The following is a 19,028-nucleotide window of genomic DNA, read 5'->3' as shown; positions in this document are numbered from 1 at the left end:
TGCTATAGCCGACACCCCTGTGGCTCTACTGGGGGGGATCTCGTGGGCAGAGCTCTTGCCACCTAGCCAGACCCACGAGGGTATGAGGCAGAAGGGTTATCACTCCCGGGCCTTTATCTGTGCTCTCTCTCTCAAGGCAGGAACATCACTTCCCAACATGAGGCTCTGCACTGAGCCAAAAGCATGCAGGTGTCCCACTGTTTCACATGATGAAACTCCTATCTCTAGGAAACTTTCACAAGGGTAGTTCAGAAAGCAGGCAATGGAAGGAAGCCAAACCCCTGCCCCACATAAGAAGACTCACCATCCTATCCAGTGGGCCCTGAAGTTTGACATAAGCATATTCAAAATATTCAACCACCAGAACCACACGGGCCTGACGAATGCAGGGTACTAGGGACACATGGCCCTCATTGTGCCTGCTGTCTACCCTTTAGTTGCTGGATTGTGGGAAAGCCTGGGGCCTGGGGAGGGAATAAGGAAGGATGTAGGAGAAGAGCACTCAGGGACTTGGGCCAGTGACTCTTTACCAACCAATACTGAAGTGTTTGGATATTTTAACAACCAGGAGGGTCATGCTGGTACATGTTGTTATTGTTGTTAGCTGCTGTTCAGGCACTCCCTCCCTCCAACTCATGGCAACCCCTCCACAACGAATGAAATGCTGCTTTGTCCTGCGCCATCCCTATGATCAGTTGGGGATTGGACTGTTGTAATCCACAGGGTTTTCACTGGCTGTTTTTCAGAAGTGGATCACCAGGCATGTCTTCCTAGCCTAGTCTGGAAGCTCCACTGAAATCTGTTCAGCATCACAGCAACACACAAGTCTCCACTGCGCATGAGGTGCGTTGGCCGGGAATTGAACCTGCATATTAGCCCTGGTGAACACACAGTAGGTTCTCAAGACATGCTTATTACTCAGGAAAACCACACTAGGGCAGAGGAAGCGGTGACATTTTGTTGTTGTTGTCAGTTGCCGTGGAGTCGATTCTGACTCACGGCAATCCCACGTATGTCAGAGCAGAATTGCTCCGTAGGGTTTTCATGGCTCTGACCTTTTGGAAGCAGATTGCCAGTCCTGTCTTCCAAGGTGCCATTGGGTGGGTTCAAACTGCCAACCTTTTGGCTAGTAGTTGGAGCACTTAACTATTTGTGATGTGGAAGGCTATTAATATGTGGAAGGCCCCACCCCAAATACCCTGAGGAACATTACCCACCCACCCCTGCCCCCGCCAAAAAAAATAATGTAGTGGGAGATAAGATAGTGAGCATGACAAAATATCACTTAAGAGACGAGATGAGAAATGCCTTAAAATGTCAACTTTCTCTCCCTCCACTTTGTCGGGTGGGCAAAAGGTAAAGTTAGAGAAAGACCAATCACCTCTGCATGTCCTGCACCAATCATCATAACTTATGTGGTGGCCACTGGGTTCAGGGACCTGCCCAGCAGCCATTCTCTTTTCTCCTGGTGGAAGTGCTCTTCCTCCTCTCACTCCAGGGGTCTGGGTGGGCCTCCACCCCTGGCTCCCAGGATGAAGCAGGGGAGACAGGCCTGGCCAATTACAGCATGCTCCCCCCGCCACCCCCACCAACGACCACAGGGATTGGTTCAGAGATGGGCATATTTCCTAAGCTAGTCTGGTCAGAGTGACTCAGGACTTTGGTGGGAGCAACCAGGAAAGACTATGGTGCTCCCTTGTTGAAGGAAATGGGAGTATAAGAATCCAGAGCTGTTGATGCCACTGAGTCCACTGGGACACCTAGAAGAGCAAGCCTGGGGCTGCCAAGGGCTGTTCCAGGGAGCTCCACAAAAGCTAACCAAGCAGAAGGTAGAATGGTGACCAAGTCCTAATGTTATCATAGAAGCTCTGGCGGCGTAGAGCTCAGCTGCTAACCAAAAGGTCGGCAGTTCAAATCCACCAGCCACTCCTTGGAAACCCTATGAGGCAGTTCTACTCTGTCCTATAGGGTCTCTATGAGTCGGAATTGACTCAATGGAACCTAACAACAACAGTGATATCATTTGGTCCCTGACTCAAGCTGTACTCGCAGCTAGGACTACTCCTGGACTTTGTATTTACATGAACCAATAAATCCCTTTTTTGGCTTAAGCCAACACGCTTAATTGAGATGAATTTCTGTTACTTGCAGAGATAGTCCTGGCTGATTCACTTCAACATAGGGACCATAATGCATGCATTCCTATGTAGTTGAAACATGTTCTATGATGCTTTCACATATGTTATCCCATGTGACCTTCACAACGACCCTGAGAGGCAGTGTGACAGCCTGGGGAGCAGAAAAGCCTTAGTAAAGGTTACAACAATGTGTTCTAGACCCTTGCGACTCAAAGTGTGTTTAAAGATTGACAACATCAGCAGCTCCTGGGAGCTTTTCAGAAACGCAGAATCACAGCCCTGTCCCTGCATTTTAGCAAGACCCCCAAGGGATTTATATGCACATTCAAATTTGAATAGCACTGTTAGAATACTATCTCTGCGGCTTACTGGCTGGGTGACCTTAAGAAAGTTACTCATTTCTTTTGACTTTTCATTTAGACAATGGAGATCATAATAACACAATATCGAGATGAAGATACAGTGAAGACCAAAACAGTCTTAGGTTTTAATCATGGCTCTTCTATGATCTTGGGCAAGGAACGTCTTCCATTAGCCTCAGTTTCCTCATCCATAAAACTGAGATAATAAAACCTGTCTGACAGATCTGATGTCAGGATTAAAGTAGATAATGTATGTAAAGTGCGTGGCACACTACTTGATTCAGTGTACCAGGATGCAACTAAATGTACATATCACTGTTATTACTGCTGTACCATTATAATTACTGTAATTACCTACCCTACCAATCTGTTTCTGTAAAGATTACAGCCTTAAAACCCGATGGGCAGCTAGTTCTACCCTGTCCTATAGGGTCACTATGAGTCGGAATGGACTCGACGCAGTGGGTTGGGTTTGGTCTACCCTACACACACACACTTCATAGGGGAGCGTGATTATGAGACTCAGAAGAGACACTACATGCAAAACATGCTTAAAACCAAAAGTTTTAGGTTCAAGTAAATCTTCACCAATCTAAAAACTGAGGTTCACAAGACGTGAAGCAACTTGTCCAAGCTCATCAAAGCAGGAAGGGGTGCAGCCTAGACTGGCACCAATACCTTCCAATCTGGCATAGATCATATGGTTGTTGATGGTTTTAGGTTTAAACGCTTTCCTCCCCCACCAGACTGTGAGCTCCTCTGCAAGCTTGCCATCTCCATATTCAAGACACCCAGCCCAGTTCCTGCCCATAGTGGGCACTCAATAAAAACCTGCTGAGTGCAAACCTTGACCATCTGACCTCTTTAAACTATGGTTTTTGCACCACCCCAAAATATCTCCCTTAGTCAGATATTACAGTGTCTTGGTACTTTCATTGAAGAAACTGATCGCTGCTATTAATCCCAATTAGAAACTTATGACAACATCTCATTTGAGACAAAAGCTCCACTGGGAGCTCATTGCAGAAATTCAGTTCTGTCCCTCAGGGGAGAGTCCAGGAGAACAAGACCTTTGGCTGTGTACAGAACAGGGTGGGATCTTTTACTTGTCTGAGTAAAGTAATGTGCTCTTACTAGTCAGGAAAAAAAGAAAAAAAGTCACTTTCTGCCTGAAGCAGAACCGTTGGCAAAGGCACTTCAGAAGCAATAATGCAAGCAAAGCAGAATAAGGATGTTGGCAACTGGTTGACATATTACGGATCCACATATGTAGACTTGTCAGAATGCTAGTCCTAGCTAGAAATAACTACTGTGCTTTTGTCTCTGATCTTTAAGGCAAATCAAACGCTATGGATCTTGAACAAAATGAACTCTGAGTAAATGTGGAATGAGCTGAAGTGAACTGGAAAATCTGTTAAGTGACAGGGTAGACAGCACAAAATAAGATGGTAAGTTTAAACACAAATATGTCATTAATTATAATAAATCCAAGTGGACTAAATACTCCAGTGAAGAGAATTCCTACAAACCAATAAGAAGATACAATAAAAAAAAAGGGGGGGGGGGCAGATGACTTGAAAAGAAACTTCCCACAAGAGAAGATCCAGATGGAATACCCGATAAACATATTAAAAAGTTTTCAACCTCAACTGGTAATCAGGAAAATACAAAATTAAACCATGATATACCACTACACTCTCCCCAGATAAGAAAAAATTCAAAAAGTTGGACAAGATAAAATGTTAGCAAGAATGTGGACCTTTGGAAACTCTCATACACTACTAGCAGAAGTATATATTTGGGACAACAATTTTTGAAACGGTCTTGCTATTATCTAGTAAAGTTGAGGGTAAACATGCCCTATGACCCAGCAATTCCACTCTTAGCTACATACCCTTCGTTTTATGCTGATGCACATCTGTATCATGGTAACATTTTTAAGGATGTTCATAGTAGTATTGTCCCTAATATCCAAAAACTGGGAACAACCTACATTGTCCATCAACAGTAGAATGGATAAATTGTATAGCCATACAACAGAAATTTATTTAACAACAAAAATAAATAGATACATCCAACAACATAGATTACATGTTGATTGAAAGAAGCCGAGACACAAAAGAACATAAACAGTAAGATTCCATTCATTTAAAGTTCAAAAGCAGGCAAAATTAAACTATAACGTTTCGGGAGCATACATAGGTGGTAGAGCTATCAGGAAAGCAAGGAAATCATTATTCTCCAAGTCAAGAGAGTGGTGACGGAGGGGGTGAGCTTGAGGAGGGGCTTCCGGGCGCTTTGGGGTGCTGCCAGCATTCTACTTCTTGACTTTGGTGGTGGTTTTATCGGATTTCACCCATTATTACTTTTTAAACTGTACATATATATCATTCGTCACTTTTCTGTATGTTATACTTCACAATAAAACAAAAAAGAAAGAAAGGACAAGAAAACAAGTGTAGAGCAACCTAAAATAGAAATAAAAAGCAAACCAAAATAAAAAACCCTGTTTGGAATTATGTGAATTCATCCCTGAAAATCCATGGGTTAATCTGAAAGCAGTCAATTTAGTCATATAATACTTAAAATGACTTCTACTGAACTTAAAACACAAATATGGAGAAAGGAGAGAATAAGAGATTGAGGGTGGTGACAGAGGAAGAAAAAATTAGTGAAGACTTGTATGGGCAGCGAGAGAGGTTGTATTCAGGGACTTATGCCTGGAACTCCCACCACTGAAAAGCAACCACCTTTCCCCTCTTCAGGGGCAGATGAACCAGTAAGCAAGGTACGTACGGGCTTACACTAAGCAAGGTACACATGAGCTTACTTGTGCTTACTAATCAGATTTGGTGAAAAACAGGTGAAATTGTGCACTACAGATTAGTAAGTAAGCACAAGTAAGCCCGCATATACCTTGCTTATTGGGTAATATGTCCCTTACTTCATCCTTCAAGACCCAGCATAGGCATCACTTTCTCTGTAAAATCTTCCTTGGCCCCCAGGTATTTAGTCATCCTGCCTCAAGCATCTCTTTGCATTTTGTACTTCCATCAATGAGCATGTTCCTTACCAGGTTGTAATGGTTTGCCTTCACATGTGAGATCCCCAAAGGCAGTGAGTAATCTCTGAATCTTGCCCTGCCCTCCCTTTCCTGCCAGCACTTAGACCAGTACCTGACAAGTAGGAGACTGTCAGCCGATGCTTGTTGAATGACTAAGTAAACTCGAGAATACTTTACCTTCAGCTGCAATTCCTTGTATCTCTTGGACATCCGAATGAGCAACTTCTCACCATTGATCACAGCAGATTTTTCTTGGTAATACTGGACCATGGCCTGGGCAGCTTCTGTGTAAGCCATCTCTAAAAAGGCCTAGGAAAGAAACGGACATACGGTGGACTTTTGCACTTAATGGTCTCAAACAAAATTCAGAACAAGGTATGACTCCATTTTTATGAAGTTTGGTCAAGAACAGGCAAAATGAATAGATGCTGATAGAAGTCAGAGCTGTGCTTCCCTCTGGGGTGGGGGTGGGGGTGGGGAACTGACCGGGATGGAGCACCGAGGAAACCTTCTGAGTTTCTGGAAATGTTCTGTATCTTGATCTGGGTGGTAATTACGTGGGTGCACACATGTAAAAAATTAATGGCGCTGTCCGCTTAAGATTAGTGCTCGTTATGCACTTTAGAGTATATATTTTATACCTCAATAAAAAGACAAAATTCAGCACAAGGAAGGGCTCTCTTTGATCTCATCTGTTCAAAGAGACCTATTCATTAACTTCACCAAAAGAGCTCATTATAAGATGGCCGTTCTCCTGATCCCCATGGTTACTAGACATTATTTCTTAATTATGTATGTCCATTCCAGGCTACATCACAGCATGGAAGCCCCTCGGGGATGGGATGGGTCCATTAACCCCCAGTTCCCAGGTGTCTGTTGCACACATGGCCCTCGGCTGATGCCTGCAAAGCTCACTGTTTGGTGGTGCCTATGGTGGGAGACAGAATCACAAGCCCTCACTTTCCTTGCAAAGAAAGAAATATACTCCAAAAATCAGGGGCTCACCAATCCCCAGGCTAGAGGGAAGGCTGTGTCCCTGTGAGTTTAGGGAGGAAAACCCCAATTGTTTTCACAGCTATCTTACCTCTCTCTGTATTTAACTGTTCTAATAAAACCTGTAGAATGAAAAGGGCTTTTCCATTCAATCCATGTCTACAAAGAGATCCTAAACAGAGTGTTTTGACAGACCTGTCAGTCTGCCCCAGTAGCTGCTGCGGCAGATTTGTTGCTGTGATTGTTTCTGAGATTTGTTTGGTTTGTATATTCTGACAATGTACCGATTCTGCTCCCTCTGTGGGGAGAGGTTTGTGACAATGGAGCCCTCACAGTAAGCCCCTACTCTCCCAGTTCCCTGAACTGAATATTTCTTGGCAGAATTCGTAAAAGCCTACACAAGCCCATTCTTCCGCCTTCCCTCACATTTTATGTTTGAATTTCAGATGTATTGCCTTTCTCCACGCTGTCAAAGCACAACTGTGCAAGACCAAGAAGTCAAAATTCTCTAGGGTTTTATTTCCAGTTCTGCCACCCAGCATTCTATGTGCTTCTGTCTTGATGCCAACATGTTAGCACCTTTAGCTCTCACCTGTCAAATGGGAATGATATTGATCCAGTGAATCTCACTGCATTAACAGTGCAAGCTGCATTTTGGATATTTACCAAAACAGAATTTCTGAGCCTTAGGAAGAAAGATACTAAGAGTAGTCTATCCCCAGGTGGATGGAGGGAGACTGATGATCTGGTGTGGCTTTGAGTCTCCAAAGTTCATGCCTTAGCTAAGAAAAGAATTTCTCCTATGACTGCTCCTCTGATTCATAAAGTCAAAAATATTGATTAAAAATATAAGATATTCTGATTTGTGACTGTTCACTGTATAAACTCCCCTTTTGACTTTAGAAATGAAAATAAACATATTGAGTCCCCGAAAGCTCAGAGTCGATTCTCATGGGTTAAGGGTTTCTAGTTCCTTAGACCTATCAGACATCCATCAATTCCCATTTATTCTCCTGCTCTGAGACCCAAGGGCCTTAGAGGCTAAGATCAAGAAGCAGTAAAAATACCTTTCCAGCCAGTTCCAAAACCAGGCCACTGGATATGAGAAGCTTGGAAGGTAAGACTGTATAAGTGGTTGGCAATCCAGCAAGAGACTCAAGTCCCTGGATTTCTATTTTGGGGGCCAGTTAGGTTTTCTGTGCACCCAAAGCACCCCTTACCTCTGGGCAATTCACAGAGGGCTGTACCCATCACAAGGGTGAAAGGATAAAGGAGAAACAAAATATCACCACCACCAACAGCAGCACCAATAGGAGGCCAGCTGTGTATCCCCTTTTTACGTTAACAAGAGCTTCCTTAAAAATACATATACATATATAATTGCCCTTCACCAATGTGTGGTCTATCCCAAACATACTAGTGTGAAAGTGCCCAGACCTACCTGATTAGTGGACTTCATGAGGATGTAATTAGTGACCTTCCCAAAGGGCAGCCCCAGGTTAATGACGTCATTCTCAGTGCAGCTTCCTTCCGGGAGATTGCAGATGTGCACCACGCGTCCAGCACCTGCTTTCCGCTGTGCAAACTATTGGGAACAAAGAGCAGTGGGTGGTCTTCCAAAGACATTTTCCTCTTTCCCTCTATTCCAGATATTCCTAGCGGCTATCTTTCCCCAAATAATGATTACAAAGCTGTCATTTATAAAATTAACACAGAAAAAAGAATTCATTCACCACACACATAAAAATAACTGTTTTATGCCACCTCTTTACAAAAAGAATTGACAACATTTTTAATGCACAATACTATCCAGGGCTGTTGAGAACGTGAAGAAATGGTCATGTGTCACATGTTGCTAGGGGAAGGTTGTATACTGACAACCTTTGAGAACACGTTGTTAGCTGCTGTCAAGTCAGCCTCTTGACTCATGATGACCCCATGCACAACCGAACAAAATGCTGCCCAGTCCAGTGTCATCCCCATGATTGGTCGTGGATCAGATTGTTGTGATCCATAGGGTTTTCACTGGCTGATTTTTGGAAGTAATCACCAGGCCTTTCTTCCTTGTCTGTCTGAATCTGGAAGCTCTGCTGAAACCTGTTCAACATCATAGCAATATGCAAGCCTCCACTGACAGACGGGTGGTGGCTGTGTCTGAGGTGCATTGGCCAGGAACGGAACCCCAGTCTCCGGCATGGAAGGCAAGAATTCTACCACTGAACCACCAAAGCCTCTTTGAGAACACACTTCAGCAATATTTAATAAAACTCAGAACACGCATAGGCCATCATCCAGCCATCCCACTTTTAGAAATCAATTCTATAGATATACAAGCACCAATATGTAAAGACTTATATACAACGGCATTTATTGCGATAATCTATGAGGTGGCCAAAAATTCTGGAAAGAGCCTGAATGTCCAACAATAGGGTAATATTTGAGTAAGTGATGATTCAAGCATACAATGGAATACTACACAGCCATTAAAAGGAGGTAAATGTGCTGATACCAAATAATTTTCAAGACACATTTTTAAGTAAAAAAAAGCCTGCCAAGTAGCACATGCAGTATGACACGTTTTGGTGGAAAAAAATATACACGATAATCACTGGAACTGGGTGATGACATACAGGGGTTAATTATACCAGTCTCCCTGCTATTGTGCAGTTTGGAAATGTTCACAGTAAAATACTTTTACAGGCTATCAGCACTAGCGGAGAAAGGTGTGGGAGGACATATCAGCTGGTCAACACTAGTTATCTTCAGAGGGCAGAACTGGGAGGGAGGCAGTGGAGAGAGGCAGTCTTTTCCTTATATACCTGTACATTGCTTGACTTATAATTTTTGTAAAAAATTCCAGTAAAAACACAGAAAGGATTTGTGGGAACCTAATACATACCCAAGGAGGTGACACAGTGGTTAAAGCGCTTGGCTGCCAAACAAAAGGTTGGCAGTTCGAACCCACCAGCCACTCCATGGGAGAAAGATGTGGCAATCTGCTTTAAAGATTACAGCCTTGGAAACCCTGTGGGGCAGTTCTACTCTGTCCTATAGGGTCGCTATGAGTCAGAATCGACTCGATGGCAACAGCTTAATACGTACATGGTTAAGCACTTGGCAGCTAGCTGAAAGGCTAGCAGTTTGAACCTACCCAGTGGTTCCACAGGAGAAGACCTGGTGATCTTCTCCAATAAAGATTACAGCTTAGAAAACCCCATGGGGCAGTTCTACTCTGTCACATGGGGTCGCTATGAGTCAGACTCAACTCAATTGCATCCAACAACAACAAATACATATGCACAGACATTCACAGCAACCACCTGTTGTTTAGGGCAGTGGTTTTCAAAATGTTTTTTGCCTTGGAATCTTTTCTTCAAATAAAATTTTGCTCAATAGCCTGATGTATTCCACAAATAAAACAGGAATTGTTCTGGTTAAACCTTGGGGTCTAGCACTCACCCACATCCCCATGCTCCCCACCTGGCAGCCACAAAGGCACCTCTGAGGATACAGTTTGGAACCCAAGACCTAGGCTATTAGGATCAAAGCTCCGGGAGGGAGGCAGTCTGGTTTGGTCCCTGTAAACTTTAATCAGAGCCTGCAATATCCGGGAGGTTCAAGAATTAGTAACCGTAAGTCAACCCAGAGTGGAAGAGAAGGCTGTAATTCCCCAAACCCGAAACATGGAGCCTAGATTTGCATAATTACCATCTTCTATGACAAAGTGAACTTCCACATCTAATTACACTTCCTGGGGGTCTGACTCTGCTAAGGTAACAGGGGAAAGGGGCCGAGTTCCCCCTCCCTAACAAGAGCTAAACTCAGGTAATTCCACCATGAAAAGCTCTCATTTGTCTCATCTGGCCTGAGGACAATTAGAGGTAATAAGAATTTCCTTTTTTAATGGTTCTGCCCTGAATTGGAGAAACCCGAGTGCCCCTTTCAGACCTCCCCCTCAGCAATGCCCCGAGGTCAAGCACTTAACCAAAGTGAATGACGATTCCATGGAAGGCTCAGGCAGCTCCCAAAGCACCCCCTTGCCTCCTGCAGTGCAGATGGAGCTCCCCATCCCCTGGGAGACTTGGGGGACCAAACCTGGGCAATGAGGCCTGAGACCTTCTCCAGGGATGAAGGGAGGAGGGCTGTTAAGATGCCAGGCTACGCAGTTCACATAAAGACGCAGGCCCACATGAACTTTCAAGCAGGGCCAAGTGGCTGGTCCACTGGGTTTACCAACAGGAGGGCTGAGCCTGGGCACCCTGCACAGGTCTCCTCTTAGCAGGGTACCTTTCTGACCCATGTGACCTTGCTGTGCTTGGCTTGAGCCTGGACAACAGAGCAAACAGTTCTGGGCCCATCTTAGCTCCTTGCCTATCCAGTTGCCTAGTGACCAGGCATCGCTGTCTCCTCCCGACCGAAACAACAACTCAAGAGGCTTTTATCTGAGCGTGAGCTCAGCAACTGCTGCTGCTGGGTGGTAGAATGTGCCTCCCGAAGAATCAACACCCGCACAGCCACCAGTCACCAAAGAAAGAGACGTATTCATGCTGCAGACATGGTAATGAAAGGTGCTGAAATGAATGGGTCTCAATTAAGGCTTCCACTCAAACTTTAAAAATGCATACCCTGAGTGTTTTTGAGCAAGCAGCATGACGCTGTACAGTAATTTTCAACCTGGTGTCTCTAAAGTCTTCAAGGGTCTTGGAAAATAATAATATGGCAAGGGAGGGGGGAATCTCAGCATTATCTTTGACTTTTCAAAAACCCAACCTGAGATCATACTTTGTGTTTCTTTATTCTATCAACCTGGGTAACTCTGGTTATATGGCCATGTCTCTGATTAATAAAAATGGGTAACTAATTAATTAGTCATTAACATAAGTACTTTGGCAGATGCAAATTTTGTGAATGTGGAATCCAGGACAGCAGCTGTTAGGGGTGGAGGGGTAAATAATAAAAGGGGTTTGGACTGTAAAAAGCTCAGTATTCCCTGATGTAGTAAAAAGACTCTGAGCCTGGAAGTCAGAGGACCCTGGTTCTAATCCCAGCTCAGCCACTCCTTAGGTGTACAATAAGGACAAACTCATTTCTCTTTCTGGGCCTTAAATTTCCCAAAGTTTAGAATAAGGGAGGTGGCCTAGATGTCTAAAGTCTTTTCCAGCTATAAAATATCTATGCTTATGTGGTTCTAAATTCTAAAACTCCACTCCTCCCAGAAGCTTTGCCAAGCTAACCGCACTGAGATCCAGGATAATGATAACTTTCCCTAACTGTGCTTGGCATAAACAGGAAACACATGTCTTTTCCCCTCCCTGTCCCAAAGCATGTACTGTCTGTCCTCCCTCTCTAGTGACCGGCTATTTACCCATGCATATGTTCAGAAGCATGCTCATCTTTCAGGCGTGCTTGTCTGTGTTGGTGGGGGTCGTCTCTACAGGGCTGAAGGAAGCTCCAAGCAGCGAGCTCCTTGCTTATCTGCTCTGCTATGTCCTGGATGATTCTGCTTCCACAGTGCCCAGAACAGTGAGACGGTACACTCAGATGAACTAAAGACACTGTGGACAGACCCATGTCAAATGTGCGTACCAACGTCAGGGCAGTGACAGAGTCAAACCAAGTCTGTGTCTCAGCTCCCCGAGTGACTACCCCTGGGGCCTGGGCAAGTTACTGAATTTCTCCAACCCTGAGTTTGCGCATCTGTAAAACAGAGAAAATAAAAATTGATTCCACAGGGCTGTCTGGAAGAAGAAATGCCACAATGCATATAAAGTGCTTTGGTGCAATGCCTGGCATCCAGGCTCCTGCAAAGAAATGTTTGCTCCTTTTTCCCTCCGACAGTTAAAGGATGTGCTCTGATGGTCCTAAACCAAAAACACCAAACCCATTGCTGTCGAGTCGATTCCGACTCATGGTGACCGCATGTGTTATAGAGTAGAACTGCTCCATAGGGTTTTCTTGGTCATAATCTTTACGGAAGCAGATCGCCACACCTTTCTTCCACAGCACCTCTGGGTGGTTCAAATCACCAACCTTTTAGGTTAGCAGTCCATCACAAACCACTTGTGCCGCCCAGGTCCTAGGCTGGGAAAAAATGTCACTGTATTTCATTATGTAAGAGGAAGTCCGTGTTCTTAGGAAATCCATGCTGAAGTAATTAGAGGTGGAGAGTCACAACGTCCCCCATCTACTCTAAAATGGTTCAGGAAAAATGCACATGTGATTAGAGAAAGCGAGATGGATGATGGTAGATGATAGAGAAACACACAGAAAAAGAATTATAAAGTAAATAGGCAAAATGTAAACAAGTAGGAGTCTGGGCAAAGGACATATGGGAGTTCCTTATACCATTCTTGCAACTATTCTGTACGTTTCAACTATATTAAAATTAACAGCTACCAAAAATAAACTTTAAAATACATGTTCTGGGGAAGAAGAGCAGGTGGGCTTTGGAGAGAATTGTAAGATCTCACCAACATGCATTTCTGGAGTGAAGTGTTCATGGAGGCTCTGCCCACATCGCACCTCCTGCTCTGGCCGGTGCGCTCCCAGGAGGCACGCATACGCCAGGTGCACTTGAAACCTTCCAGCCCAAGGTCAAATCTCTAAGAGAGCTAAGGTATCGTGGGGTTGTAACCAAAGCCCTAATTACTAACCTAAAGGGAATAATCTTTTCCCAGTCTGCAGGCCAGCACTGACCTTAAACGCTTCCACAGAGGACGGGGGGCCTGGTCTGTACATTTTCACATGCTGGGGTTGCTCACTGAAAACCAGATGCTACTTCGAAAGGGTTCACGTGGCTGGGTCTCAGACCTCCTAGCTCAATATAAATCTTTTATAGATGGGTAGAGATGGGAAAGGAGCAAACAGACTTGTGCACGAGGAATCTGGACCTTTCAGTGCCCTATGGTGCAGGTAGGAACAGGCTTTGCAGGCAAGTTCAAAGAATAGCTTCAGTTCAAATAACCCACAGTGTTACAAGAGAAATGTGGCTTAGGGCAATAGGCCTGAGGGGCAAGAGAAGTCTCTCAAAGTCCTTCCTAGGGCTCTGAAGTGTAGATTCAATTTTCAATTAACTGTCTCTGTGCCCCTAGTTTAAGCAGCCCTGGTGGTGCAGCGCTTAAAGCGATTGACTGCTAACTGAAAGGTCAGCGATTTGTAATCAGCAGTGGCTCCTTGCGAGAAAGACGTGGCAGTCTGCTTCTGTAGAGATTTACAGCCTTGGAAACCCTATGGGGTCACTATGAGTCGGAATTGACTAGATGGCAGTGGATTTTTGGGTTTTGGGTACCCCTAGTTTAGGTGTTATAAAGATTAGAGCCAAGAAAACCCTAAGGAGCAGTTCTACTCTGTAACACATAGGTGTGACCTAATTTCACCTGGCACTAAGCCTGTGGGCCTCTGCTGGTTTTGTGCTTAAGCACACCTGGGGACAGATGCAGGGCAAATGTTAATGTTTATTCTTTAAAATGCTGATTTTGAACATATTATGCAGAGAGCAAATTGGCTTGGATCCCATCGCTATGGATCTCAATAAAAATATCAAATATTTTATAGAGCATAGTAGCTTTGACTTAGAGTAAATCTACTTTTATTGGTGACTGACTTGCCTACAGGCGTTGGGTTGTTTACCTGCCAAGCAATTTCAGCATTCCCCATAAACTTCAGAGTCACAGAACGTTAAAACAGGGAGGTCTCCTGCCCACACCCATCACTGTAGATAAGGAACCTTAAGCCTAGGGGAAAGTAAAGGACTTAAAAAAAAACAAAACGAAACAAAACCTGTTGCCTTTGAGTCGAATCAGACTCATAGAGACTCTACAGGGCAGAGTAAAACTGCCCCATACGACTCTACAGGGCAGAGTAAAACTGCCCCATACGGTTTCCAAAGAGCAGCTGGGAGATCTGAACTGTCAACCTTTTGGTTAGCAGCCAAGCTCTTAACCACTGTTCCACCAGGGCTCCTAAGGGACGTTCCTATGGTCAATTAAATAGTGGTAGATTTGCCATTGAAACGCAGGTCTCACTGAAAAATCTGTCCATCAGGAACTTGTTAAATTATAGTACATTTATACCATAGGTTGTGTTACACAATGATAGGTTTTTATGTACTGATGTGGAAAGATGCTTAGAAAGCAATTAAAAATATGTATTGAGAACTTAAGTGAAAAAACCGAACTGCATAACAGAATATGTGGCATGAATTATGGAGTCCCCAGGTGGTACAACCGGTGAGCTCGCTGGCTGTTAGTCCAAAGCTTGGAGGTTGGAGCCCACTTAGAGGTGCCTCAGATGAAAGGCCTGGTGATCTACTTCTGAAAAATCAGTCATTGAAAACCTATGGAGCACAGTTCTACTCTGATACACATGAGGTTGCCGTGGGTGGGAACCGACGCGATGGCAACTGTTTGTTTTTTGGCAAAAAAAAATGCTTTTAATAAATATGCACACACACACTAGCTAGCTAGAAATACGTAATTATAGCAAAAGACATTTACCTTCCATTTTCTCTGCAGGGTTGGATGTTCCATTTGTTATTTCTGTACTGTTTGGAATTTTTACACCCTGTGTGTACACTTTTGCAAGAAAAAATAAGATTTGTAAAATGGGGAAAAAACCCACCCAGTTCTGTCTCCTCCTCCGGGGCTCTTTTACTCTCTTTAAAAATGCACGAGATGGTCCCTGCTGAGGGGATAGGGGCAATGGAAGAGCTGGAGTGGCTGAGGAGGGAGCCAGTGAGTAACCTTCCATGAGGGAGAGTTAGGTTGATTCCCAGCCAATGCACTTGATGTACAGCCACCACACGTCTGTCAGTGGTGGCTTACCTGTTGCTACGATGCTGAACAGGTTTCTGCCGAGCTCCCACACTAAGACGGACTAGGAAGAAAGGCCCAGTGCTCTACTTCTGAAACTCAGCCAGTGAAAACGCTATGAATTCCAAGGGTCCAATCCACACCAATCATGGGGATGGCGCCAGACGGGGCAGCATTTCGTTCCACTGTGCGTGGGGTCAGGAGCTGCCTCAATGACAGCTAACAACACCACCACCACCATGCTCACTGGAAGTCAGAGCCCCAGAGTGCTTTGAGCCGTGGACTTGGATGGCCAGGGCAGACAGGTGTTCTAGAAACAGCACACGTTTTATTCCTGGGGCAACCTATGACTTAAACCTTAGGGCTTCCACAAATGTTTCTGTTTCCCCATGCCTCAGTTTCCTTATTTGTCCAAGTTCCCTGGTGTGCAGGGTCTGGTGAGAAAAAAACCATAAAAACAATGTGTACTGGCCCAGGTCACAGAGGCCTATTTGTGTCACCGGCACTAAGTAAACTCTGGGGTGAAAGCTACAAGGCGGTTTTATGCGGCAGCAGGCAAAGTGCATCGTGGGGAGGCGCAAGCAAACTATTTACAGCCCAGAAGGTCCCGGCGGCCCCTTCCAGAAACCTGATTACTCGGTTTATGACTACTCGGGCAGCCAAGGATAAAGTATCGCGGCTCAGCCAAATGGCAGAAGATTAAATGAGAGTGAACACTCCTCTCCCGGGGCCCCCGGGGTGAGGTGGGAGGGCCTGGAGACAAATACATATCACCCTACCAGCCGCAAACACAACACACAACTGGGTTAGTTTAATGTGCTATCTCTGTCTAAAATAAATATGGACACAAAAGGCTTGGACTCCAACCGAGTTGGGTCAAGTTTAAATTCCGCCAAGCCTCTTGGTCAGAGAGCTTGGTAGTGGTGGCATACGGTTTTTGTGGTCTTTTTGGATTTTGTAACAGTTCATTCTGAAGACTCCTTCCCAGAGCCCCATGTTGCTTTGTTCTGCTGTTTAAAGGAGGTTTAGACCAGCAATTGCTCTTCGCTCCACAAACAATAGTGATCTTACACTGGGGGAGTCCTGGCGTTCCTGGTTTCACTCAACATAATGCATTTCTGAAAAGATGTATGTAATTGGAATCAGATAGAAACAGCTCTGGCACAGGGCTAGAAACACATCAAAGCGTTCACGGGTTTTCCATGGGCTCTGGGAGGGGTGAATGGGGGAATTTCATTCTCATTAAGCATTTCGTTTCCATTTGAATTTTCACAAGAAGCATACATTTCGTTAGCAGAAAAAACAATAGAAATGTATATGTGAAGAAGCTGGGCACTTATCAGAGTCTGGCAAAGTCTCCTCTGGTTACAGAGCAATCAACCCTTGATGTGTCTGCTTATCTATGGAGGTTAGTAATCGAGTTAGACAGGAAAAAAAAATCAATAATTTCTCTAAGGGACTCTCCTGTTACTTAAAGGAGCCTTGCAAATTAGCTGTCAGTAGCCGATTAATCAGCTTTTCATTTCTTAGCTTGACTTCAAATGGCAGCATTTTTGTATTTCGGGTTTTTCTAAGGTGAGATACACCTGTATTCAATTCCATTCGCCAGAAACGGCAAACAGGAGGACCAGCATCTGAGATAAGGATGTGACCATCTGGCCACTGGCAATGCAGGGACCAGCTGGTAGGCTTTGTCCTTGTTCCCTAGACATCCTAGGGAAGGCTCATGTGACCAGCAGGACTTCACAAAGCTGATCACAATAAAATCAGTCAGATCTGAAGAAAACACCTCTATACATCTGAGTTCATCTTGGGCGGCTGGATCTGACTGGTCTCTTCATCTTGCTCCATGATTGGCCGAGGCTGGAGAAGTCCCTGCCACCCCCAAGACAGCCTTAAAACCAGTTGCTGTAGAGCCACTTCTGACTTATGGTGACCCTGGGTGATGTAAACAGTTAACACACTCGGCTGCTAATCAAAAGGGTGGAGGTTTGAATCCACCCAGAGGAACCTCAGAAGAAAGGCCTGGGAATCTACTTCTGAAAGATCACAGCCCTTGAAAACCCTACGGAGCACAGTTCTACTCTGACACGTTGCCAAGGCAGCCTTAAGTCCTCAGCAGCTTGAGGGGAGGGAGAACGCTTACTAAAGCGAAGGATCCCAAAAAGCAAGAGACTTCAGAGATACCCAGAGAGGGGCAGATGGCTTGACAGTTAAAAGTGAGGACTCTAGAGTCAGGCCAACCAAATCAAACCAAATCTGTTGCCATCGAGTCGATTTTGACTCCCAGTGACCCTATAGCATAGAGTAGAACTGCCCCATAGGGTTTTCAAGGCTATAATCTTTACAAAAGCAGACTGCCACATCTTTCTCCCATGGGGCAGCTGGTGGGTTTGAACTGCCAACCTTTTGGTTAGCAATCAAGTCCTTTAACCACTGAGCCACTAGGGCTCCTTCAAGCCAGGCCATATGGGTTCAAATCCCAGTGGCTCCATTTACTAGGTTGGTGTCCTTAGGTGCGGACCGCTGGTGGTGCAGTGGTTAAGAGCTACAGCTGATAACCAAAAGGTCAGCAGTTTGAATTCACCAGCTGCCCCTTGGAAACTCTATGGGGCAGTTCTACTCTGTCCTACAGGGTTGCCATGAGTTGGAATTAACTCAACGGCAATGGGTTTGATTTTTTTTGCTCTGATGTCCTTAGGCAAGGTACTTAGCCTCTCTGTGCCTCAGTTTCCTGAACTATAAAATAAGGATAATAATAGTACCCATCTCACAGGGTTTGTTTGAGGATTAAATGAGTAAATACACGCAAAAACGCTAAGAACAGTGGCATGTCTTAGGCGCTATACAGATGTTAGCTATTATATTATCACCCCACAATGCTTTCTCTTTATCACGAGGTTTGGAGGTCCCTCAGGAACTTGCTCAGGGGCACACAACTAGTAAGAGGTCAAGACTATCTTCAGTTCTGCTGTGTTTGCCAACTTTCCAATGTTGCATCTCACTGGGTGGAGAAGCTATACATCTTGACCAGAGACAGCAGATAAGCAGACTTCTTAAGAATCAGCATTTTGGGATAGGACAGGAGATGGTTCATATGTTGAACATGGAGAGTAAGTCCCTAGAACTCAAATCCACGCCCAGACTGAGCGTTTGCAGGCATGACCCATGCTTTGCCTGTGGTCTTGGGCTCTCCACCACTTGCTGGTGGCCCGTGCAGAAAGTAAAATGTTTCTTGGGTTGTTTCTTCTCAGGCCGAAGCCAGATAAATTCCCGTCTCTAGGTGTTTTGGGGAAGTTGTACTCAGAGCATCTCAGTATTAACAGGAAGATTGCTTGTACCTGCCCTGCATGTACTATTTCAAAGTGCTTTCATGGAGCCTCACAGCGTCTCTAAGGGGTAGCAGATATGACCACAGATATTACTGGACAGATTCGAGCAAGAGACAGACTGGTACTGAGACTTGCCTAAAGTCACATACCTGGCCATGTTGGGTTTCCCCATCACTCTTCGTGGCTAAAATGAGTTAAAAGAAGGCTCCTTACTCAGTAACAACTATTGTTACTTCTTTTTTTTTCTTTTCTTTTTTTTTTTTTATATTTTATTGTACTTCAGGTGAAGGCTTACAGAACAAATAGCTTCTCATGAAACAGTAGTACAC

General features: G+C 44.6%; 1 protein-coding gene across 1 annotated transcript in view; it reads right to left on the bottom strand.

Annotated features, from left to right (window-relative positions):
- RBM20 (RNA binding motif protein 20) overlaps window positions 1–19,028 on the bottom strand; it is a 209,983-nt gene that overhangs the window by 28,439 nt on the left and 162,516 nt on the right. The window contains exons 6-7 of the mRNA XM_004374842.2: window positions 7,999–8,142; window positions 5,742–5,873 (exon numbers count right to left, since the gene is read on the bottom strand). Of these exons, the coding sequence (XP_004374899.1) occupies window positions 5,742–5,873; window positions 7,999–8,142 (276 nt within the window). The remainder of the gene's footprint in view (window positions 1–5,741; window positions 5,874–7,998; window positions 8,143–19,028) is intronic.

Source organism: Trichechus manatus, unplaced genomic scaffold (assembly GCF_000243295.1).
Source record: "Trichechus manatus latirostris isolate Lorelei unplaced genomic scaffold, TriManLat1.0 scaffold00031, whole genome shotgun sequence".
Lineage (NCBI taxonomy): Eukaryota > Metazoa > Chordata > Mammalia > Sirenia > Trichechidae > Trichechus > Trichechus manatus.
Note: the sequence above shows the minus strand (reverse complement) of the source record. Positions and strands in the feature narration are given on the sequence as shown.